The sequence below is a fragment of the Jaculus jaculus genome, chromosome 6, assembly GCF_020740685.1.
Source record: "Jaculus jaculus isolate mJacJac1 chromosome 6, mJacJac1.mat.Y.cur, whole genome shotgun sequence".
Classification (NCBI taxonomy): Eukaryota; Metazoa; Chordata; class Mammalia; order Rodentia; family Dipodidae; genus Jaculus; species Jaculus jaculus.
In genome coordinates, this window is record NC_059107.1 from 144,153,629 (window position 1) to 144,173,215 (window position 19,587).

The following is a 19,587-nucleotide window of genomic DNA, read 5'->3' on the forward strand; positions in this document are numbered from 1 at the left end:
ATTTTTGCCGTTTTGAACTGGAATCCCTGCTAAGTTACCTTCTATCATCAGAAACGTGTAAGATGTCTGTTTCTGACTGAGTTAACATTGAAGCCCTGAAGAGGCACGGGTCAGTGGCTACAAGAGCGCTATTTACCCAGCAGTGCTGGAATCCTCTTGCCACATTATTCAAACCCTTACCAAATTTTAGACTTGGTGATAGCTACAGGTCAGAGCTCACAGGGTTTAATGTCTGCATGACCCATCTAGTAACTCACATGAGTGACAGAAGCCAGTATTCACCTATTACAGGGCTGGAATACTCCACAGTTCATCTAAGAAATATGTTCTCTCCTGTCACCCGCAGAACAAGAGCTCCCTGCAGTACCGTCCATTCTCCTTGTGCAGTTAGGTAAAGTCATAAGTGTAGATAGGGATTCCTCTGTCATAAGAAAGTAACTGTGCAGACATAAAACATCTTAGTATATAATAGAAACTGAGAACATTGGCCATACCCCAAAGCTCCTATGGCTACTGGAAATGCAGGCCCAGGGTTGTTAAGTCTTCTAAGTTTTCAACAGAGAGAATCTGAAATTCCATTTGACTTTTCCTCCTTATTAAATACTCAACTAACAATGTTGCATAAATCAAATTATAAGAGTATTGTAAGAGTTTAAAAAACACAGGACTGAGAGCTGACTTGGCCTGGGGCAGCCAGCATGCCACCTCTTGGCAAACCAGACATGTCCTCTGCTCACATCTGAGGTGATGGCTGAGTTCCACACACAGTGACGACATTGGGTGGAAGTCAGTGCAGCCTCTGGCATGTGCTGCTGAGGCATAGAAATCTCCCCGGATGGCATTCCTACAGCCCAGGTGAGTTGTCACCCATGTCTGATGTTCCACTGGGGACTGTCCCCAGCACCAACTGAACCAAACTTACTAGGGAACCACTTTCCAGTAACCCCTGGAGGGAAGAAATAGGACAGAAAACTCCAAGGCAGAGAAGCTCCTGAGATGAGCACTGGGACCCTCTGGTTGATGGTGTACCAGAGAAGAAGCTTCACCATAGAGCTGTGGGTCAGAGCCAGAGTGAGGAGACCACGGAGTATACTGTATGAATCCCGACTACTCCATCAGCCTTTTACACACACACACACACACACACACACACACACACACTCTTCAAACCAAACATTCGTCATCATTGCAAAATCATTTTCTGCAAACAACTTTAAAAAGCCAGAATTGGAAAGCCGGGCGTGGTGGCACACGACTTTAATCCCAGCACTAGAGAGGCAGAGGTAGGAGGCTCTCAATGAGTTCGAGGCCACCCTGAGACTACATAGTGAATTCCAGGTCAGCCTCGGCCAGAGTGAGACCATACCTCGAAAACCCAAAAAACAAAAAAAAAAAAAAAAAAAAAAAAAGCCTGAGTTTGAAGGAGCAAGCAAGGAAGCATGATTCTCTGTCATTTTTCCATCCACTAGCAGCAGAGCTGTTTAAGAATTTTTTTTAATTTTTTTTTTTAATTTGAGAATGAGAGAGAGGCAGATAGAGAATGGGTGCGCCAGGGCCTTCAGCTGCTTGTAAACGAACTCCAGTTGCATGCTTCTCCTGTGTGTCTGGCTTGTGTGGGTCCTGGGGAATGGAACCTGGATCCTTAGGCTTCACAGGTTAGTGCCTTAACTGCTAAGCCATCTCTCCAGCACTGTTTAAGAATCTTGTTGCCAAATTTCCCTACCAATCCCAAGATAACCACCACCCCAATAATTACAGCCAACATTTATGGAGAATTTCCTCTGTACTAGGCTCTATTATTAATGCACACCTTCCATCATCTCCTTGAATAATTGTCCCACAACCGGATGAAGTAGGTGGTACTATTTTCTCCTGATGAAGATAAAGGTATAACAACTTAATTAAACAAATGCCCCAAGATCACTCAGCTAGTAAATGGCAGAATCTGGTCACTTCGCTAGTCGGAACTGGTAGACTGCAAGTCGTGAGGCAGGAGTAACCCCTTGTTCTCTTGGGTACGTGCCTCAGATAGGAAAGGGCCCTTCAACTTCCCTGCCGACTCTCCTGGGAACATGAACGCAGCGGGGCTGAGGACCTCCCAGAGCAAGAAGAGCGGTTTCCGGAAGGGGTTGCTGAGACTTGAATGATTCCCCCTCCCCCCCCCCAACACACACACACCAAACAAAAAGTTCGAGGAGATGAAGAGATGGCCCAATGGTTAAGGCGCTTGCCTGCTTGCAAAGCCTCATGACCTGGGTCCGATTCCCCAGGACCCACGTAAAGCCAGATGCAGTGGCGTAGGCACCTGGAGCTCGTTTGCAACGGCTAGAGGCCCTGACGCACCCATGCTCTGTCTTCTTTCTCTGTGCTTGCAAATAAATGAACAGTCTCTCTCCACACACAGACACACACACACACACACACACACACACACACACACACACACACACACACACACACGGTGTTTGAAAGACTTTCCACTTGACCGAGAATCAAAGGTCTTAAAAGTAGAAAAGGCCTTAGCGTGTCTCCTAGTCACTTAATTTGCTTTGAGGCTGAGCCCCGGAGACAAAATCTCCAGGTGTTCCCCATACTGAGAGGACACCTATTGCAAAAGGAGGCGCCAAGGACCAGGAGATATTCCCATGTGGCAGCGACAGCCAGATCCCAGGAACTTCCTCCAGGAGAGGGACCCAAAGAGAACCATCCCCTCACCTCCCTTCCCCTCCCCTACACACACACACACACACACACACACACACACACACACACACACACACACACACACACACATGCGCGCGCACGCACCCCTGACCTCGTAGGTGCTGGTGATCCCCAGCCTATAGAACACCGGCAGGAAGACCTCGGCGCTGATGACCACTACCAAGGAGTAGGTGATGGCAAAGATGCTGAACACGGCCCCGAAACGATAGACCTCGGCGGGGGTGCCCAGGACGGTGACGGCGGACATGAAGCTGGCCGTGAGGGACAGCGCCACGGGCACGGCGGTCATGCTGCGGCCGCCCATCAGGAAGTCCTTGGAGGTCTGCTGGCCGCCGCCGGCGAAGGCGTAGTAGATGCCGATGGAGGCGGAGATGAGCAGCATGCCCGCGAACACCACGTAGTCCCACACCGCGAAGTTGCCGATGCTCCGCGCCGGCTCCATGGCGGCGCGCGTCCCGGACCCCCGGGATGCGTGTGTCCCCGGCGATGCGCGCCCGGAGCCCGGCTGCTGGCGAGAGCTGGCTTCGTCGCCGGCGTCGAGGGCGTGGCCACCTGTGGCAGGTAGAGGAGTGCCACGGAGGGGGTGGGGGGGAATCCTCCGGCCAAGGTGGGGTCCCCGTGCCGCCACCTGCGCGCCCCTCGCAGCCTGGTCTTCGGGGAGCCCGCGCGCGGCGCTGAGCGCTGTGGAGGTGACGCTGGGGGACGGTCGGGCAGGTGAGCGAGCGGAGCCTCCAGCGAGCCGCTCAGCGCCGATCTGACGTCGACAACCCCGCGGGGACGCACCGTTTAAGTAGGCAGGTGTGATGGGTGGGGGAGTGTGGGTCGAAGGGCAGTTGTCACGCCTTCAAGGTCAGCTTTCCAGTCCACCAGTCCAGTTTCCTACGGAAGAAGATCTGCGTGGGATCTGAGGATCTGACAGGTTAATGGGTGATTGGAAGTGAGAACTCCCTCCAGGCGAGCTGAGAGATAGATCTTAGCAAGAATAAAAGAAGGCAGCGTTTGTTCTCATCCAACGAAATCTAATTGTCTTTAATCGGTCTGATCCCCTACCGCCTTGAGAGAGCAAGGCTAGGTGCCTGTATGATGACTGTTACTTCCCGGCGAAATTGTAGCGCGCCTATAGTACACACGTTTTACTGTGTACACGTGGGAACATGACACACAGGGGACTCCGCCTTGACCCTTCCAGGAGTTGAATCTGCTTCTGGAATTTTCGTTAAGGCCAATAGTCCAAGGGATGGGAAAATGTATTTAAACAAAACGTATCTCCTTTTTGTCGTCCTCTCCTCCTCCTCCTCCTTCTTTTTAAACAGGATCTTGCTCTAGCCCAGGCTGACCTGGAACTCACGTTGTAGCCCAGGATAGCCTCAAACTCACAGAGGTCATCCTACTTCAGCCTCCCTCAAGCCAAGATCAAAGGCCTGCACCACCACATGTGGCTCATGTCTTCTTTATTTCATCTCATTTGTGTATTTGAAAGCAGAGAAAGAGAATGGGTGTGAGGACATGCCAGGTCCTCTTCCCACTGCAAACAAACTCCAGACACATGTGACACTGTGCATCTGGCTTTACATGGGCACAGGGGAGTTGAACCCAGGCTGGTGGGCTTTGCAAGCAAGCGTCTTTAACCAGTGAAACTTCATATCTTTCTTTTGACACCTAGAGTTAAGGATGAAACTCAATTACCAATGCACCTCTGTAGTCATTCAGAGGTAGGCTAACTTAAATTTGCAGACTCTGAAACCTGACAACCTGACTTTGCTACCGGTTAACCATATCTTGGCAAGAGCCTACCTCTGTATCTTAGTTTCCCTAATCTGAAATCAAGACAGGCATTATTATCCCACAGATGCAGCGGGTTACATGAGATGATATCCAAAAACCCCTGACACTATTAAGTGCTGGCATGGCATAATTATTTAGTTCCTTGCCTATTTATTGAGAAAAGAACTCGTGTAAAAGGTTTGGTTCAGAAGTACTGCTATGCAACACAGGCTCTGTTTCCCCTAGCTTGTCCCTCTTGCTTGATGACATTCATGTGATTCTGTGCTCTGTGTGTAACCTACACTCTGTCCTTTCAGCTCTTGCATGTGCTGATGCATGTCCTCAAACAATGTTTTCACAAAGGATGCGTGAATGGTTATTTTTAAGCCTTTGAACATGGACAGTTTTTGCCTATCATCTTCATACAGTCTTTTTCCTTTAAAAGTTTGTAAGTATGTATCTTTTGTCTTCTAACATTTCTCACCGGGGCTACCTAAAGCCAGCTAGATATTTATTTCTTCCTAAATAATTTGCCTTATGACTGGATGTGCCACACTTGCATCCCCCAACTTGCCATAAATATCCAGAATAGCACACTTTTCTTTTTTTAAAATTTATTTATTTATGAGTGAGGAAGAAAGAGGGAGAGAGAGAGGAAAGAGAGAGAAAATGGGCGTGCCAGGGCTTCCAACCACTGCAAACGAACTCCAGATGCATGTGCCTCCTTGTGCATCTGGCTTACGTGGATCCTGGGGAATCGAGCTGGGATCCTTTGGCTTTGCAGGCAAATGCCTTAACTTCTAAGCCATCTTCTCCAGCCCAGAATAGCACACTTTTCATTACTAATATCTGGAAGTCCTTTCAATATAAATAGTCATCAGGACATTGAATTTAAAATTAAACTTTAATTGTTGGTTGAAACTTTAATTGTTGGTACTAGTCCACTTATTCTAGCAACTTCCTCAGTAATCTATAAATCTTCAATAAACCTGCCCAGTCACCTGTATCAGTCACTTAAATCTTTTTTCTTCTTTTGTATCCCTAACTTCAGTGTCTACAGAAGTATTAGGTATGCTATACTGGCCCCACTGCAGATGCTACTTCCTGTAATCAGCATGTCAAACAACCTTATAAATATCTATATTTGTTCCCATAGATTAGAACTGGTTAAAAAGGACAGCATTATTGGGCTATAGTGATTGCATAGCAGATAAGGAATCTGCCTATGCTTGAAGCCTAAGGACCCAGGTTCAATTCCCTAGTACCCACATAAGCCAGATGCACAAGGTGGCACATGCATCTGGAGTTCGTTTGCAGTGGCTGGAGGCCCTGGCATGCCCGCCCTCCCTCTCTCCCTCTCTCTCTCTCTCTCTCTCTCTCTCCCTCTCTCTCTCTCTCCCTTCTCTCAAATAAATAAACTGTCAAGTTGTTTTTTTTAAAAAATAGCATTATTTTTGGGCTTGGTGGTGCATACCTTTAATTCCAGCCCTCGGGAGATAGAGATAAGAGGATCACTGTGAGTTCAAGGCCAGCCTTGGGAGTGAGTTCCAGGTCAGCCTAGGATAGAGTGAGATCCTATCCTGAAACAAACAAACAAAATTAAACATTATTGGGCTGGAGACATGGCTCAGCCAGTAAAAGTATTTCCTTACAAAGCCTGATGGCCAGGGTTTGATTCCCCAGTACCCACATGAAGCCAGATACACAAAGTGGCAAATGCTTCCGGAGTTTGTTTGCAGTGGCAAGAGGCCCTGGTGTGCCCATTCTCTCTCTCTCTCTCTCTCTCTCCTTCTTGTTCTCTCTAATAAACAAATAAACAAAAATACTTTGGAATGATTGTATTTTCAAAGTTTTTTTCTCATTTTGATGTGTTCATACTTAAAGCAGGTTTCTTTTATTTTCCAGTATGTCCTCACCCATTTTATGAATAGTGCTGAATTTGACTGCCAGTTAACAGGAACCAAAATAAAAAATGGTATAGATGAGATCAAAGTTTATTCTCTTTCTTATTTAAAAAGTACAGGATGATGGGAATGGTAGCTCATACCTATAATCCCAGCATATAGAAGGTGGAGACAGGAGGAGAGACAGGAATTCAAGGCCAGTGTTGGCTACATTTGAGACGAGCCTGGGCTACATTAGATCTTGTCTCAAAAAACCAAAAAAGTTCTACCCTGCTGAGCAGCCCACTGCTCTGAGGTCATCAGCGGGCCTGCAATGCCCAAAGTGAAGGGGGGACTAGCCCAGACTGAACTGCCCCATCTGCAGGCAACTCTGGTGAGGGCTCATCAACAGTGTCAGCTCGTGAGCATTTGAAAACTGGAAGACACACCTCTGGGTGTGTCTTTGAGGGTGTTTCCAGAGAGGATTAACTGAGGGGGGAAGACCCACCCTGAATGTGGGTAACACCATCGCATGGGCTGGACCCAGACTAAATAAGATGGGAAATGGGGCAAAGCCAGCCCATCCCCAACATTCATCTCTCTGCTTCCTGACTGTGGATGAAATGTGACCTGTCACTTCACACTGCTGCTCATGCTGCCATTTTGCACTACATACCAAAATAATATCCCCCTCCCCCAGCTGGAAAAAAAAAAAAAAGTACCTTGTGAGACAAAATAACATTCCTCCCACAAAAAAAAAAAAAAAAAAAAAGTTCAAGGGCAAGTGGTTCTGGGTTGAAGGGAGGACACGGAGGAGGCTACATGAAGTTTACTCGAGCCAAATTCCTGTTTTGTAACTCCACACCCTCGCTGAGAAAAGCGCAGCTGCACCATTATGACGTTTATCATCTGTTTATTTTGAATTTAGTTTTGTTTATTTGTGAGAACGAGAGAAGGAAAGAGACACACACACTGAGAGAAAGAGAGAGAAAGAGAGAGAGAGAATGGGTGCGCCAGGGCCTCCAGCAACTGCAAAAGAACTCCAGACACATGCACCACCTTGTGCCTCTGGTTTACCTGGGTCCTGGGGAATCGAACCTGGGTCCTTTGGTTTTGCAGGCAAACGCCTTAACAGGTAGGCCATATCTCCAGCCCCTACCATTTGATTTATATGACACGTCTACACAGATCTCACTGGACCAATCTTAGTCACATGGATAAATCTAGTTGGGAAAATAGTCAGTAATCTCCACCATAGCCAGTGTAAACAAACCTTCTAACTCAGACACATTTCTTAGAGACCAGTTTCCCAGGAATTGTATTTCTTTAAAAAATATTTATTTGAGAAGAGAGTGGCGGGGGAGGGGGAGATAATGGGTGCACCAGGGCCTCCAGCCACTGCAAAGGAACTTCAGACACATGTGCCACCTTGTACATCTGACTTACATGGGTCCTGGGGAATTGAACTTGGGTCCTTTGGCTTTGCAGGCAAGCACCTTAATTGCTAAGCCATCTCCTCATCCTGAATTCTCCTATTTCTGATGAATCATCATCTTTAGCTGACAAAATTGGAACTTGTCAAGTTTAAAACAGACAGGCAATGACCAGTTTCTACTTACTTACTGGATGCCTTCCTTGTAGCTCTTGTGGTGGTGGAGGTTGTTGAAAACCAGACCCTGGTATCTACTAAGGGGGTCACCCTGGGAATTGGGCTCTCCTCATTGCTCAGCTTTGCTGAGTCTCCGTGGTGGTATTGATTGTCACCATTGTGACTGTGATGGTGTTACATTAACATAGCCAGCTCTGCCAAAGATCTGCCTTTGGTATAAATGTAAGTCTTCTCAGGATTTCTCTGAGCCTAGGCTTTCCCCTGGACGTGCAGTTGTTTTAGAACATCCTTGCCTATAATGACCAACACCACATAGAGGGGAAAGAGCAGATGAAGTGGAGGAGGGCGTCAGAGCTTTGTCTGCTGGATGGGACTTTAGCTGGAGAGGAGGGGCTTTCCCCGGAGAGGGGAGGCGAAACAGCCGGGGCTCCCAGGCTGTCCTTTGGTACGTCTGAGGTCAGAAGCACCAAGCAGAGCACCAAAACTCCAGTAGCTGGAAACCCGAGTTTGTTTTCATCCACTCAGCATCCAGCAGAATATGTGCAAAACGCTCCAGCAACACATGCACACCTTTGAAATATGATCTACTTAAAATAAATTTTTTTCACTGCTTTTAGGAATACAGATGACATGAAGGTTAAAGCCAAAGCTCATCATGATGAGATATAAGACACTATCAAAATTCCTTTGTTGGGCTGGAGAGATGGCTTGGTGGTTAAGCGCTTGCCTGTGAAGCCTATGGACCCCGGTTCGAGGCTCGGTTCCCCAGGTCCCACGTTAGCCAGATGCACAAGGGGGCGCACGCGTCTGGAGTTCATTTGCAGTGGCTGGAAGCCCTGGCGCGCCCATTCTCTCTCTCTCCCTCTATCAGTCTTTCTCTCTATGTCTGTCGCTCTCAAATAAATAAATAAATAAATAATGAACCAAAAAAAAATTTAAAAAAAAATTCCTTTGTTGTTGTGTAAGTTGTAGTAAGTACAAAACGTGGCTACAACATGATGTCTTTGTGATAGAGAAAATGCCATATATGACAAAGGGACTGTGTCTGTGTTAGACACTTCGTAAAGGAAGAGAGAATTTAGGGCTCACACATTTTATATGTGAAACTATAATAAAGGGGTAATTAATACATTAGAATGTTAACAAGCTGGGCATGGTGGCACACGCCTTTAATCCCTGCACTTGGGAGGCTGAGGTAGGAGGATCACCTTGAGTTCAAGGACACCCTGAGACTACATACTGAATTCCAGGTTAGACTAGAGTGAAAGCCTACCTCAAAAAAACAAACAAAAAATGTTAACAAGTCTTCTAGGTATAGTAGCATAAACTTGCAATCCCAGTATTGGGGATGCTGAGGCAGGAGGATGGAGAGTTTAAGGCCAGCCTGGGCTACATAACAAGAACCTATCTCAAAAAAAAAAATTAAAAAGAGTTACCTGAACATCTTTCAAATGTCAAATTGCATTGCCTTGATAGCTAAAACTATTATAGAGTTTAAAAACTACATCCTGAGCTGGAGAGATGGCTTAGCAGTTAAGGCACTCGCCTGCGAAGCCTAAGGACCCAGGTCCGATTCCCTATTACCTGCATAGCCAGATGCACAGGGTAGTGCATGCATCTGGAGTTTATTTGCAGTGACTGGAGGCTCTGACATGCCTGTTTTCTCCCTCTCTCTCTCTCTCTCTCTCTCTCTCTCTTTCTCTCTATCTCTTTCTCTATCCGCTCTCTCTCAAATAAATAAATAAATGTTAAAAAAAAAACTATATTCTGGGAGCTGGAGAGATTGCTTAGTGGTTAAAGCGCTTGCCTGCAAAGCCTAAGGACCCAGGTTCAACTCCCTAGTACCCATGTAAGCCAAATGCACAAGGTGGCACATGCATCTAGAGTTCATTTGCAGTGGCTAAGGCGTTAGTGGACCCTTCTCTCTGTGCCTCTCTCTCTCTCTCTCGTAAATAAATAAATAAAATATTTGAAAAAAAATTACATTCTCAGCCAGGCATGGTGGCTCCCACGTTTAACTTTGACACTTGAGAGGCTGAGGCAAGAAGAGCGCCATGAGTTCCAGGCCAGCCTGGGTTACAGAATGAATCCCTCTGTCTAAATAAACACACCTTACCCCCTTACCTCAATAAAATAAGGTAGACAATTTTAGCTATAGAGATTACCTACTGAACTTAGCTGTATTCCTCTCACTAGGCAACAAACTTGCAGACAAATAAAACCATAATATGTGCCATGTGTGCACATGCCTGCTTTTGCATAGTGTTCTCAAGTTTTAGAAGTTGATTTACATTTAATATTTTGTGAAAGTGGCAGTTGAGGTGTATATGTGTTTTTTCAGTCCCATATTTTGTTGTATTGTAATGGTTTCTCAGAATAGCTTTTTTTTTTTTTTTTTTTGAGGCAAGCCCAACAGACAGGCCTTTTAATTTAAAAAATATATATATTTACTTATTTGGCTGAGAAAGAGGGCAAGATAGAGAGAATGGGCGCGCCAGGGCTTCCAGCCACTGCAAAGGAACTCCAGACACGTGCACCCCCTTGTGTATTTGGCTAATGTGAGTCCTAGGGAATACAGCCTGCGTCCTTTGGCTTTGCAGGCAAACACCTTGACCACTAAGCCATCCCTCCAGCCCTTAATTTATGTTTTATTTTAGAAAGATAGAGGGAAAAAGAATTGGTAGGCCTCAGCCACTGCGATCAAACTCCAGATCTCTGTTACCTAGTGAGCATGTGTGACCTTGTGCTTGCCTCACCTTTGTGCATCTGGCTTACGAGGGATCTGGAGAGTCGAACATGGGTCCTTAGGCTTTGCAGGCAGTGCCTTAACCACTAAGCCATCTCTCCAGCCTTCAGAATATCTTTTCTCCCAGAAAAGTAATTGGTGGCCCTTTCGTGTATCTAAAGTGCTGCTTTGTAAATTATTTCACATCCTTTTGGAAGGAAGTTTCTTTTTAGACATATAGCAGTTTTTCTAAATAGCCTCTTTAATTACTTTGCAAACAAACCAGATAGAAGGAGATCAATGGAAAATAGCCATGACTATTATTTCAGAAGATGCACCAGGATGTGGTGATCTGTGTCAAAGTTCATGGCTACAATCTGATTCAAGGCTAGAATCTAATCCAAGAGTTTGGGAATTTTTACCAGAAGACAACCATCCATGTTCATTTTATAGGTACCTCTCAATTTTTCTCTCCCTTATATGGTTTCTTCCTCTAATTAGTACTCTTGAACTATCTCTTCCTATTGGAATCCTACCTATCCTTTAAAGTTGACCCAATTGTCAAGAATGTTCATGAAACATTTCTCTACTCCTGCTCCTTCCTGCTCCACAATCAGGAGGACCTCACTAAGATCCAGTGTGTAAACCCTCACACAAATACAGAAATATGCAGACGTGTTTCAAATACCAGTGTGATGTAGTGCACAGACCAGCAGTATCAAGCTGAAAACTAGTTAAAAATGCAGAATCCCAGGCTTCACCCCAGCTACACCAAGTCAGATGCTATATTTTAACAAGAGCAGTAGGAAATGTGAATGTATTGCGGCTGGAGACACGCTGTCCCAGCCATCACAGAATGGTTACTCAACAGTCCCACCTGACTTTTTCCTAGTAACTAAGGCTCCATCCATGTAAGACACTGGGGCCCAGGCTGTTCCCATTAGGAGCTTTTAGTGGCTCCTCCCAGACCCCAGCTGGCCTCTTGCCCAGTGACCTGGCATATTCCCAGCAGAGAAGACAGCTCGCTTCTTGCTCCTCCTCTTCCAACTTCTAGGACTGCTCAGAACAGAAACATTTGAAAGGTTTCTCCACTCCTCCAAATGTAAATTCACTCCAACATGAATGAAGATTCTGCATCTGTCTGGCTCAAACAAACAACAAAAACAAAAAAATCTCATTGTGTTCATACTCATTCATTAACCTTCCTAGTAATACTATTATAACTGCTATATATTTTTTAATTTTTTTTTGTTTGTTTTTTGTTTTTCAAGGTAGGGTCTCACTCTAGCCCAGGCTGACCTGGGACTCACTATGTAGTCTCAGGGTGGCCTCAAACTCATGGCGATCCTCCCACTTCTGCCTCCCAAATGCTGGGATTAAAGGCGTGCATCACCATGCCTGGCTTTGCTATATGTTTTACTTTATTCATTGTCTTTTTGTTTTGTTTTGTTTTGTTTTTGAGGCAGGGTATTGCTCTGTAGCTAGTCTGGCCTCTATTTACAATCTTGCTGCCTCAGCCTAGTGAAGGATTAGATTGCAAGTGTGCACCCCTATGCCTGGCATACAGTTGTTTCAATCAATACTTTGAACATAGGGGTATCTCGTGGATCTCCTGAGGCCAAACTTGGATTGAAGGGCGCTCTGCATGCCTGCTACATTCTTCTTTGTCTCTCCAGATGGGTTTTCTCTGCATGATCAATGGTGTGTGATCAAAAATGCACAATATATGGAGTATAGGTCACTAACTCAGTGGACAATCAGGGCTGATTAGCACCTTTGAATTCCAATTCCAAATCTCTTGAAGAAGAAATCCGATTGGTATGGCTTAGATCACATATCTCTGGACCTACAGCTAGATCAGCTGTGGCCAGAAGGACAGAGCTATCATTGTGGTGGCCCAGATTCGCCTTGAGGGCGGGGAGGGGGCCTGGGTATCTATGTAGGAGGGTGATGAGCTGGAGAGACACTGAAAGGTGTCACCTCTATTAATCACCTCTGCCTTATTATCATCTCCTGTAAATGATCCTAAACCTCACTACTGCTTGCTCATCCTTGTAAATCCCCAGAGAGTGCCACTGTCTGTCGCAAAAAGTGAGTATTCAACTTGTTGTATTGACATAATTTTGCAATGCCTCTTAACACTGAGGAAACTCCCAAATGTTTCTAAATGCAAACTTTGGAAACCTTTCTGAACTCTGAATATTTAGATAGGCACACATGCTTTCTGCTGGGGAGTGAGGAGAAAGACTCTTTACTCTCATTTTGCAAGAAAAAAAATATATACTCTCAGCACAATTCCCTACTTTCTTATTTTTTTTGCCTTGATTTTTCTGGAATATTATCACAGTTGTTAAGAGTTCTGAGAGCACACACATAGAGTGTTATATAGTTATATACTGTTATATGACATACATAAATATGTGTATGTATGTATTGCTAGGACTTGGCATGATTATCAATAATATTGACCCCCTTTTCATTCATGAATCACAGATACTCAAAGCAGATTCTTTTGGCTTTGCATTCAAAATACAACTACAAGCCGGGCTTGGTGGCGCACAACTTTAATCCCAGCACTCAGGAGGCAGAGGTAGGAGAATCACCGTGAGTCCAAGGCCACCCTGAGACTACAGAGTTAATTTCAGGTCAGCCTGGACCAGAGTGAGACCCTACCTCGAAAAACCAAAAAACAAAACAAAACAAAACAAAACAAAAAATACAACTACAATGTTAACTACCTCTGTCTGCACCATTGCAACCCTAAGCAAGCTACTTCTCTCATGTAAATCCTGTCATCATCTCCTAATTTACCTCTGCGACCTATGGTCTGGTTTTTACATGTGACTTTAATTGTGCCATTCCATGCTCATAATCATCTGCCTATTTCCTAAATACTCAGATCTGAAGCCTGACAGGCAAGGCTCTCTCTAATTCAATACATGACAACCAGGCCAGCAAGGCTTATTGCGTATTGGTCTCCCACACACCAGAATCCTTGACATTTTTTGAGCATATCCAGCCGGTTCTACCACAGGACTTTATTTTCATTGTTCACATCCCAGAATGTTCTTTTCCAGAGAACTCTCTGGCCACCTCTCCTCTCATATTGTTCACACTCTCCAGACGGGTCACTTATGACCTGCCCAGCTTTCCTTTCCCTGGTGAGTCTGTGTGAGACAAGGCCTTCCTCCATCTATTCCCACCCTCTCCTACCATTCCCTATTCTAATTATTTTTTAAAATATTTCATTTATTTATTCTAGAGAGAGAGAGATAGAGAGAAAGAGAATAGGCTCACCAGGGCTTCTAGCCATTGCAAACTAACTCCAGATACATGCATTATGTTGTGTATCTGGCTTACATGAGTACTGGGGAATCAAACCTGGGTCCTTTGGCTTCATATACAAGCACCTTAACCACTAAGCCATCACTCCACCCCTCTCTGATTATGTTTATTACCATTCATCACACATCGTGCTTGCCCATTATTCAGTCCCACTCTGGATGGGAAAGAGCTGGGTAAGTGGTGGTCTGTCAGAGTACTTTAACACTCCAACGTTAGCCTATGGGCCTTCTTCAACTTGAAGTAGACTGATTTGGATTCCTGGGCCTAGGAAGCCCCTGAGCACATTCAACGTAAGCCACCAATATCCTCTTGGCAGACTTGGCAAGGCTACATGTTGCCTTTCGTGTCTCCCTTGAAGTTTGCATGGAAATAATCATGTTCTATGTCACTTTCAACAATGTCTTTACTGTTCATCTGCTCTTTTTGTGCACCGAATGTTTAATTATATACATTAAGTATCATATGGTGCTTTGTGAGAATATAAGTTCTGTAATAACTACTGACCTATGCCATAAGTATTTTGATGTCACTGGAGTTGCTTTAACACCAATAGGTGTTAATTTGAGGGCTCAAGAGGGAAAATATGTTATTCTTATTGAGATATACTTTAGGTATATCTTCAACCTATAGTAATCCATCCTACAGGGTCTTTATTAACCAAAGAATGTTAAGGCATTCCTTGTCTATTTGACTTCTCCAATAGTATGTCAGTTGTGCAAAGGTGGCAGCATTGTTTGATTTGAAGTACTTGGGAGACAGGGGTCGAGTGCCTGTCTCCCATGCACAAAGCCCTGAGTTCAGTCCCAAGAGCTGCAAAAAAGAAAGACAAACAGAACAATTCTTACCTCATTTAAGCACCTAGTAAATAAAGCCAGGTGTGGTGGCACACGCCTTTAATCCTAGCACTTGGGAGGCAGAGGTAGGAGGATTGCCGTGAGTTCGAGGCCACCCTGAGACTCCATAGTGAATTCCAGATCAGTCTGTGCTAGTGTGAGACCCTTCAAAAAAACAACAACAAAAAAAAAATCCAGTAAATAAAGAAACACTGGAGAAACTAACATGTCTGGCTAATAACTATGGTTATATTAAATGATCAGTATTAAATGTTGGAGGGAAAGATACAAATATAATGTTTAATAATTTTGAGTTGTAGTTACTATTTATGAGTGGGGTTTTTGCTAAAAATTTTGTCTTTAAAATACTACAGTGTTTTTTTGTTTTGTTTATTTTATTTCATTTTATGAGAGGGAGAGAGAGAATTGGTACACCAGGGCCTCCAGCCACTACAATCAGATTCCAGACTGGGGGCTGTGCCACCTTGTGCCTATGTGCGACCTTGCACACTTGCCTCACCTTGTGCATCTGGCTTATGTGGGACCTGGAGAGCCTAACATGGGTCCTTAGGCTTCACAGGCAAGCGCCTTAGCCACTAAGCCATCTCTCTAGCCTTGTTTTGATTTTATCTTTGGGTATTTTTTTTTAAGTAAAGTCACAAAGGAAAGTATGTGGAAGTCCAACCCGTGGATTCCAGTACTGACTGCTAAATGACCCCAGTCTACCTCTCTCTAGGTTTCTGTTTCTTCTTTGGTAAATGGAAAGTTACAGATCTTACCAGCTCCAAGATTCTAGTCCTTTCTGCCAACGTCAGTCACTTCTAGTCTTTCCCTCTATCTTCACTGCTGGCCAGAGAATAGAATGTCCATAGGCCAATCTAAATAAATGGGACTGTTTCCCCTACCAGCAGTCTTTAGGATGGTTATTTTCTTTAAAGCACAGATTTTCTTGTATTTGGAGCTTGCAAAGACAGTTCTGTTTCCTGGTACTTGTGGTGTGACCTGTTCGCCGCATCCTATTTGCTCTGGGTTCCAAAGACATGTCAGGAAACCCCGCCTCTGGCTGGTGGCAGGAAGACACACAACCCAAGGCTTTAGGTTCCGGCTCTTCTGGTTTGGGTGGGGTGATGGACTGGAGCTGACTCCTCTTTGCTGTCTTTATGTCTGACTCTTGTTTCCCCTAAAAAATCCTCAATAATCTCAGACAAAGGGTGCTCATTTCTGCTGCTTATCTGGTGAGGGAGAATCTGCAGAGCTAGAAGGCCAGCTTTGTTGGTAACAAGATGCATTTCACTGTGTGGAGACCCATTTCAAGTTTGCATGTGTAATCACTGTGCTCTATGAGATGAATGAGTTAGGCAGGGAGGTGCTTAGAGAATTCCCTTCTAGTGAGAAAGCTTTTATCATGTCACATGGCAATGGCCTCCCAGTTTCAAAACCTCTAATCATAAAAGACAAATTCCTTTTTAAAAATATTTTAGTTGAGCCGGGCGTGGTGGCGCATGCCTTTAATCCCAGCACTCGGGAGGCAGAGGTAGGAGGATCGCCATGAGTTCGAGGCCACCCTGAGACTCCATAGTGAATTCCAGGTCAGCCTGGGCTAGAGTGAGACCCTACCTCAAAAAACCAAAAAAAAAAAAAAAAAAAAAAAAAATATATATATATATATATATATATATATATATATATATATTTTATTTATTTATTTGAGAGAGAGAGAAAGAAAGAAGAAGAAAGAGAGAGGCAGACACAGAGAGAATGAGTGTACTAGGGCCTTCAGCCACTGCAAACAAACTCCAGATGCATGTCTCACCTTGTGCATCTGGCTTACATGGGTCCTGGGGAATCGAACCTAGGTTCTCTGATTTTGTAGGCCATCACCTTAACTGCAAAGCCATCTCTCCAGCCCTGACAACTTCTTTAGTTATTTCCACTTCAATTTATGACACATAAAAGTCCAAATTTTGAGAAAAATGCACCACACTGTTGTGCCTATCAACCATTTTCCAAAGAGCACCTCAATAAAGCATACCTGCATCACACTGACCCGAGTCATAGAGTATGTCAGTCAGCTTGCATGAAATTGATGAGTGCCCAATCTTCTGAGAACATTTTTTAGGACAATAATGAGATCAGTGTGGCTAGAAGAATAATTTTTAGGATTTTGAGCTGAGCTAACACATGGCAAGTGCTTCAAACAGTTCCTGGCATGTCATGAATTGTCATTTAAAATTATGTATTTCTCCATTCATTTTATTATTGTATTCAAAGGCATATGTGGTTCCCCCATTCTTCTGGAAAGAGGAATATTATTCAAGACAGAGATTCTTGCTCAGCCCAACCCTGAGAGGAAAAGCTGTAAGAATACCCTTAGTTTAACTGAGATATTGTGTGTGTGTGTGATGAACCACCATTGATATTTTTTACAAATAGAAGAAAGTATTTCTAAATATCATCAACATACGACATGTATGGACTATGCCATATGAGATGGTAAATATGAGATCTGGTTTGGAGAAGAGATAGAAAGAATTGTTTACTTCAAACATCTTGCATTCTAGTTGCAAAAATGGAACTTAATGAGAAAAGTTTTTGATTTGTTGTGTTTTTCTTTTTTGCGATCTACAGCAGCAGGAAATCTCCATAAAATAATTATTTTCTGCTGTGTTTTGCTTTAGTTGTCATATTATCTAGCCATAGCATTTTGTTCTTTTTAATACATGACTAGACCAAATAAATTGTAAATCAAAATTTTATCAGTCTAAAATGTCTTGTGGTGAATCCTGTAGAGATTTCTATCTCAAGACAAATGCTTACTATTTATTTTATAACTTGATTTCTTTGCATTTTGGGTATGAAATAAGGCATATGTCTACTACTCTTTTATTTTATTCTGTTATTTGCAGAGAGAGAGGTGGAGAGACAATGGGCATGCCAGGGCCTCCTGCCACTGAAAAGAAACTCCAGATGTGTGTCCCACTTTGTGCATCAGACTTTATATGGGTACTGGGAAATCAAACCCAGGCCATCAGCCTTTGCAAGCAAGTGCCTTTAATCGTTGAGACCCCACTTTCCTTTTTTAAAATTTTCATTTCTTTATTTATTAGGGTAAAGAGATTATGGGCTCATCAGTGAGGCCTGTAAACCAACTCCAGGTACATGCACCACTTTGTGCCTCTAGCTTTACAGATGGACTGGGTAATCAAACCCAAGCCAGCAGGCTTTGAAAGTGAGTGCCTTTAATCACTAAACCATCCCCCCAGCTCCAAGAATCACTTTTCTTTTGCAGCCAATAGACTCAGGGTTTCTACAATGAGAAGGACCAATGACAGAGACTGAACACTCAGAATTTTCTTGCTTCTAAAGGAACAAGGAAAGAGTTTCTCCCCTCCTTACAGGAGCTCTGCTCGCTGTAGATATGGCCATTCCTCATTCCTTTCTTCTCTTGCAGGCAGACCCCTGGACCAGTTGGTGTACTGGCTCATGCATGCTTGCTGATAATTTTTTCCCCTAGGAAACTTGGACCATCACAAACAAACAAACAAAAAAATGCTCCCAGATCTGCTCCAACTGCTTTTTAAATTCTGGTAGGTAAAGGGATTTTGCTGCCCAAGTGGAAAGCACAGGTAACCCGACTTGAAATCAGCTTGACTGAAGCATTCAGAAAGTTTGCAAAAGTCCCATTCTGCTGAACTGACTATTAATCTTCCACAGACCTGTGTGCTTAAACTGCAAACCTCCTCCCCAGCCCCGCCATGTAGTCACAAATCCCTTTCACCTCCTTGAAAAGAGCAGTGCAGAGAAAAGGAGTTTTTTTCTCAGTATATTCTTGAGTCAGGAAGGGGAACCTGCACAGCGCTGGCACTTGATTGCCATGTTTATCTCTAAGAAAACAAAACTTAGACCCGGAAATGTGAGTTCTGTCAAGGGCATATCTTGTAGTCATCCAAGAGGCAGTGCTGCCCAAAGTGTTGAGCAAGTAGACCAAAAGTGGAACAGGGGGCATACCTAGAACCTACTAAGACAGGCTAAGCTTGAAGTATTGGGGTTTAAAATGGAGGGCGTCTCATACTATTGATACTGCTAACTTGTTTAAAATCTAAAAGGGCACATCATACCCTGCCCCAAAATCATCTTTTATTTTATTTTTAAACTAAAGATTGGTTTGAGGGGAATCTTGTTTGGGGGAGATGGGAGAAATGTATTGTAGTTACCTTTGGATTGCTGGGATAAAGGATTTCCTTGGCTTGCAGTCTCCATGGGAAGCTTCATGCTGGCAGGGGAAGAGTGTGGCATGAGCAGGGGCTGGACATCACCTTTTCCGCAGCAGATGGAAAGCAGCAGCAGGAGAGTGAGGCAAGCTCTTGCACGGGGGAGCTGGCTATAACAACCCAAAGCCCACCCTTGCCAACACACCTCCTCCAGCAAGGCTTCATCTCCAAAGTTGCCATCAACTGGGGACTAAGCATTCAGAACACACGAGCTAACGGGGAGCATCTGATTCACACAACCACAGGAAGGGCCCATGGTCTTATTACAATTTTCATTGTATTGGGATAAATAAAAAGTTAAATAATACTGCAGATTTTTTAACCAAAACAGTAGGATCCTTGCCTTTGATTCCTGTTCCTAGGGCAGGCCAGGCATGACCTGGTATTCTTTGAACTACTCCTTCTAGTGTTGTTATCCATAGCTCTTTGTTTT

At 44.2% G+C, this 19,587-nt stretch overlaps 1 protein-coding gene across 1 annotated transcript in view; it reads right to left on the reverse strand.

Moving 5' to 3' along the window:
* Slc5a8 (solute carrier family 5 member 8) overlaps positions 1–3,489 on the reverse strand; it is a 64,250-nt gene extending 60,761 nt beyond the window's left edge. Inside the window, exon 1 of the mRNA XM_004650216.2 lies at positions 2,816–3,489. Within this exon, the coding sequence (XP_004650273.1) occupies positions 2,816–3,166 (351 nt within the window). The 5' untranslated portion in view covers positions 3,167–3,489. The remainder of the gene's footprint in view (positions 1–2,815) is intronic.
* Between the last annotated feature and the right edge of the window lie 16,098 nt (positions 3,490–19,587).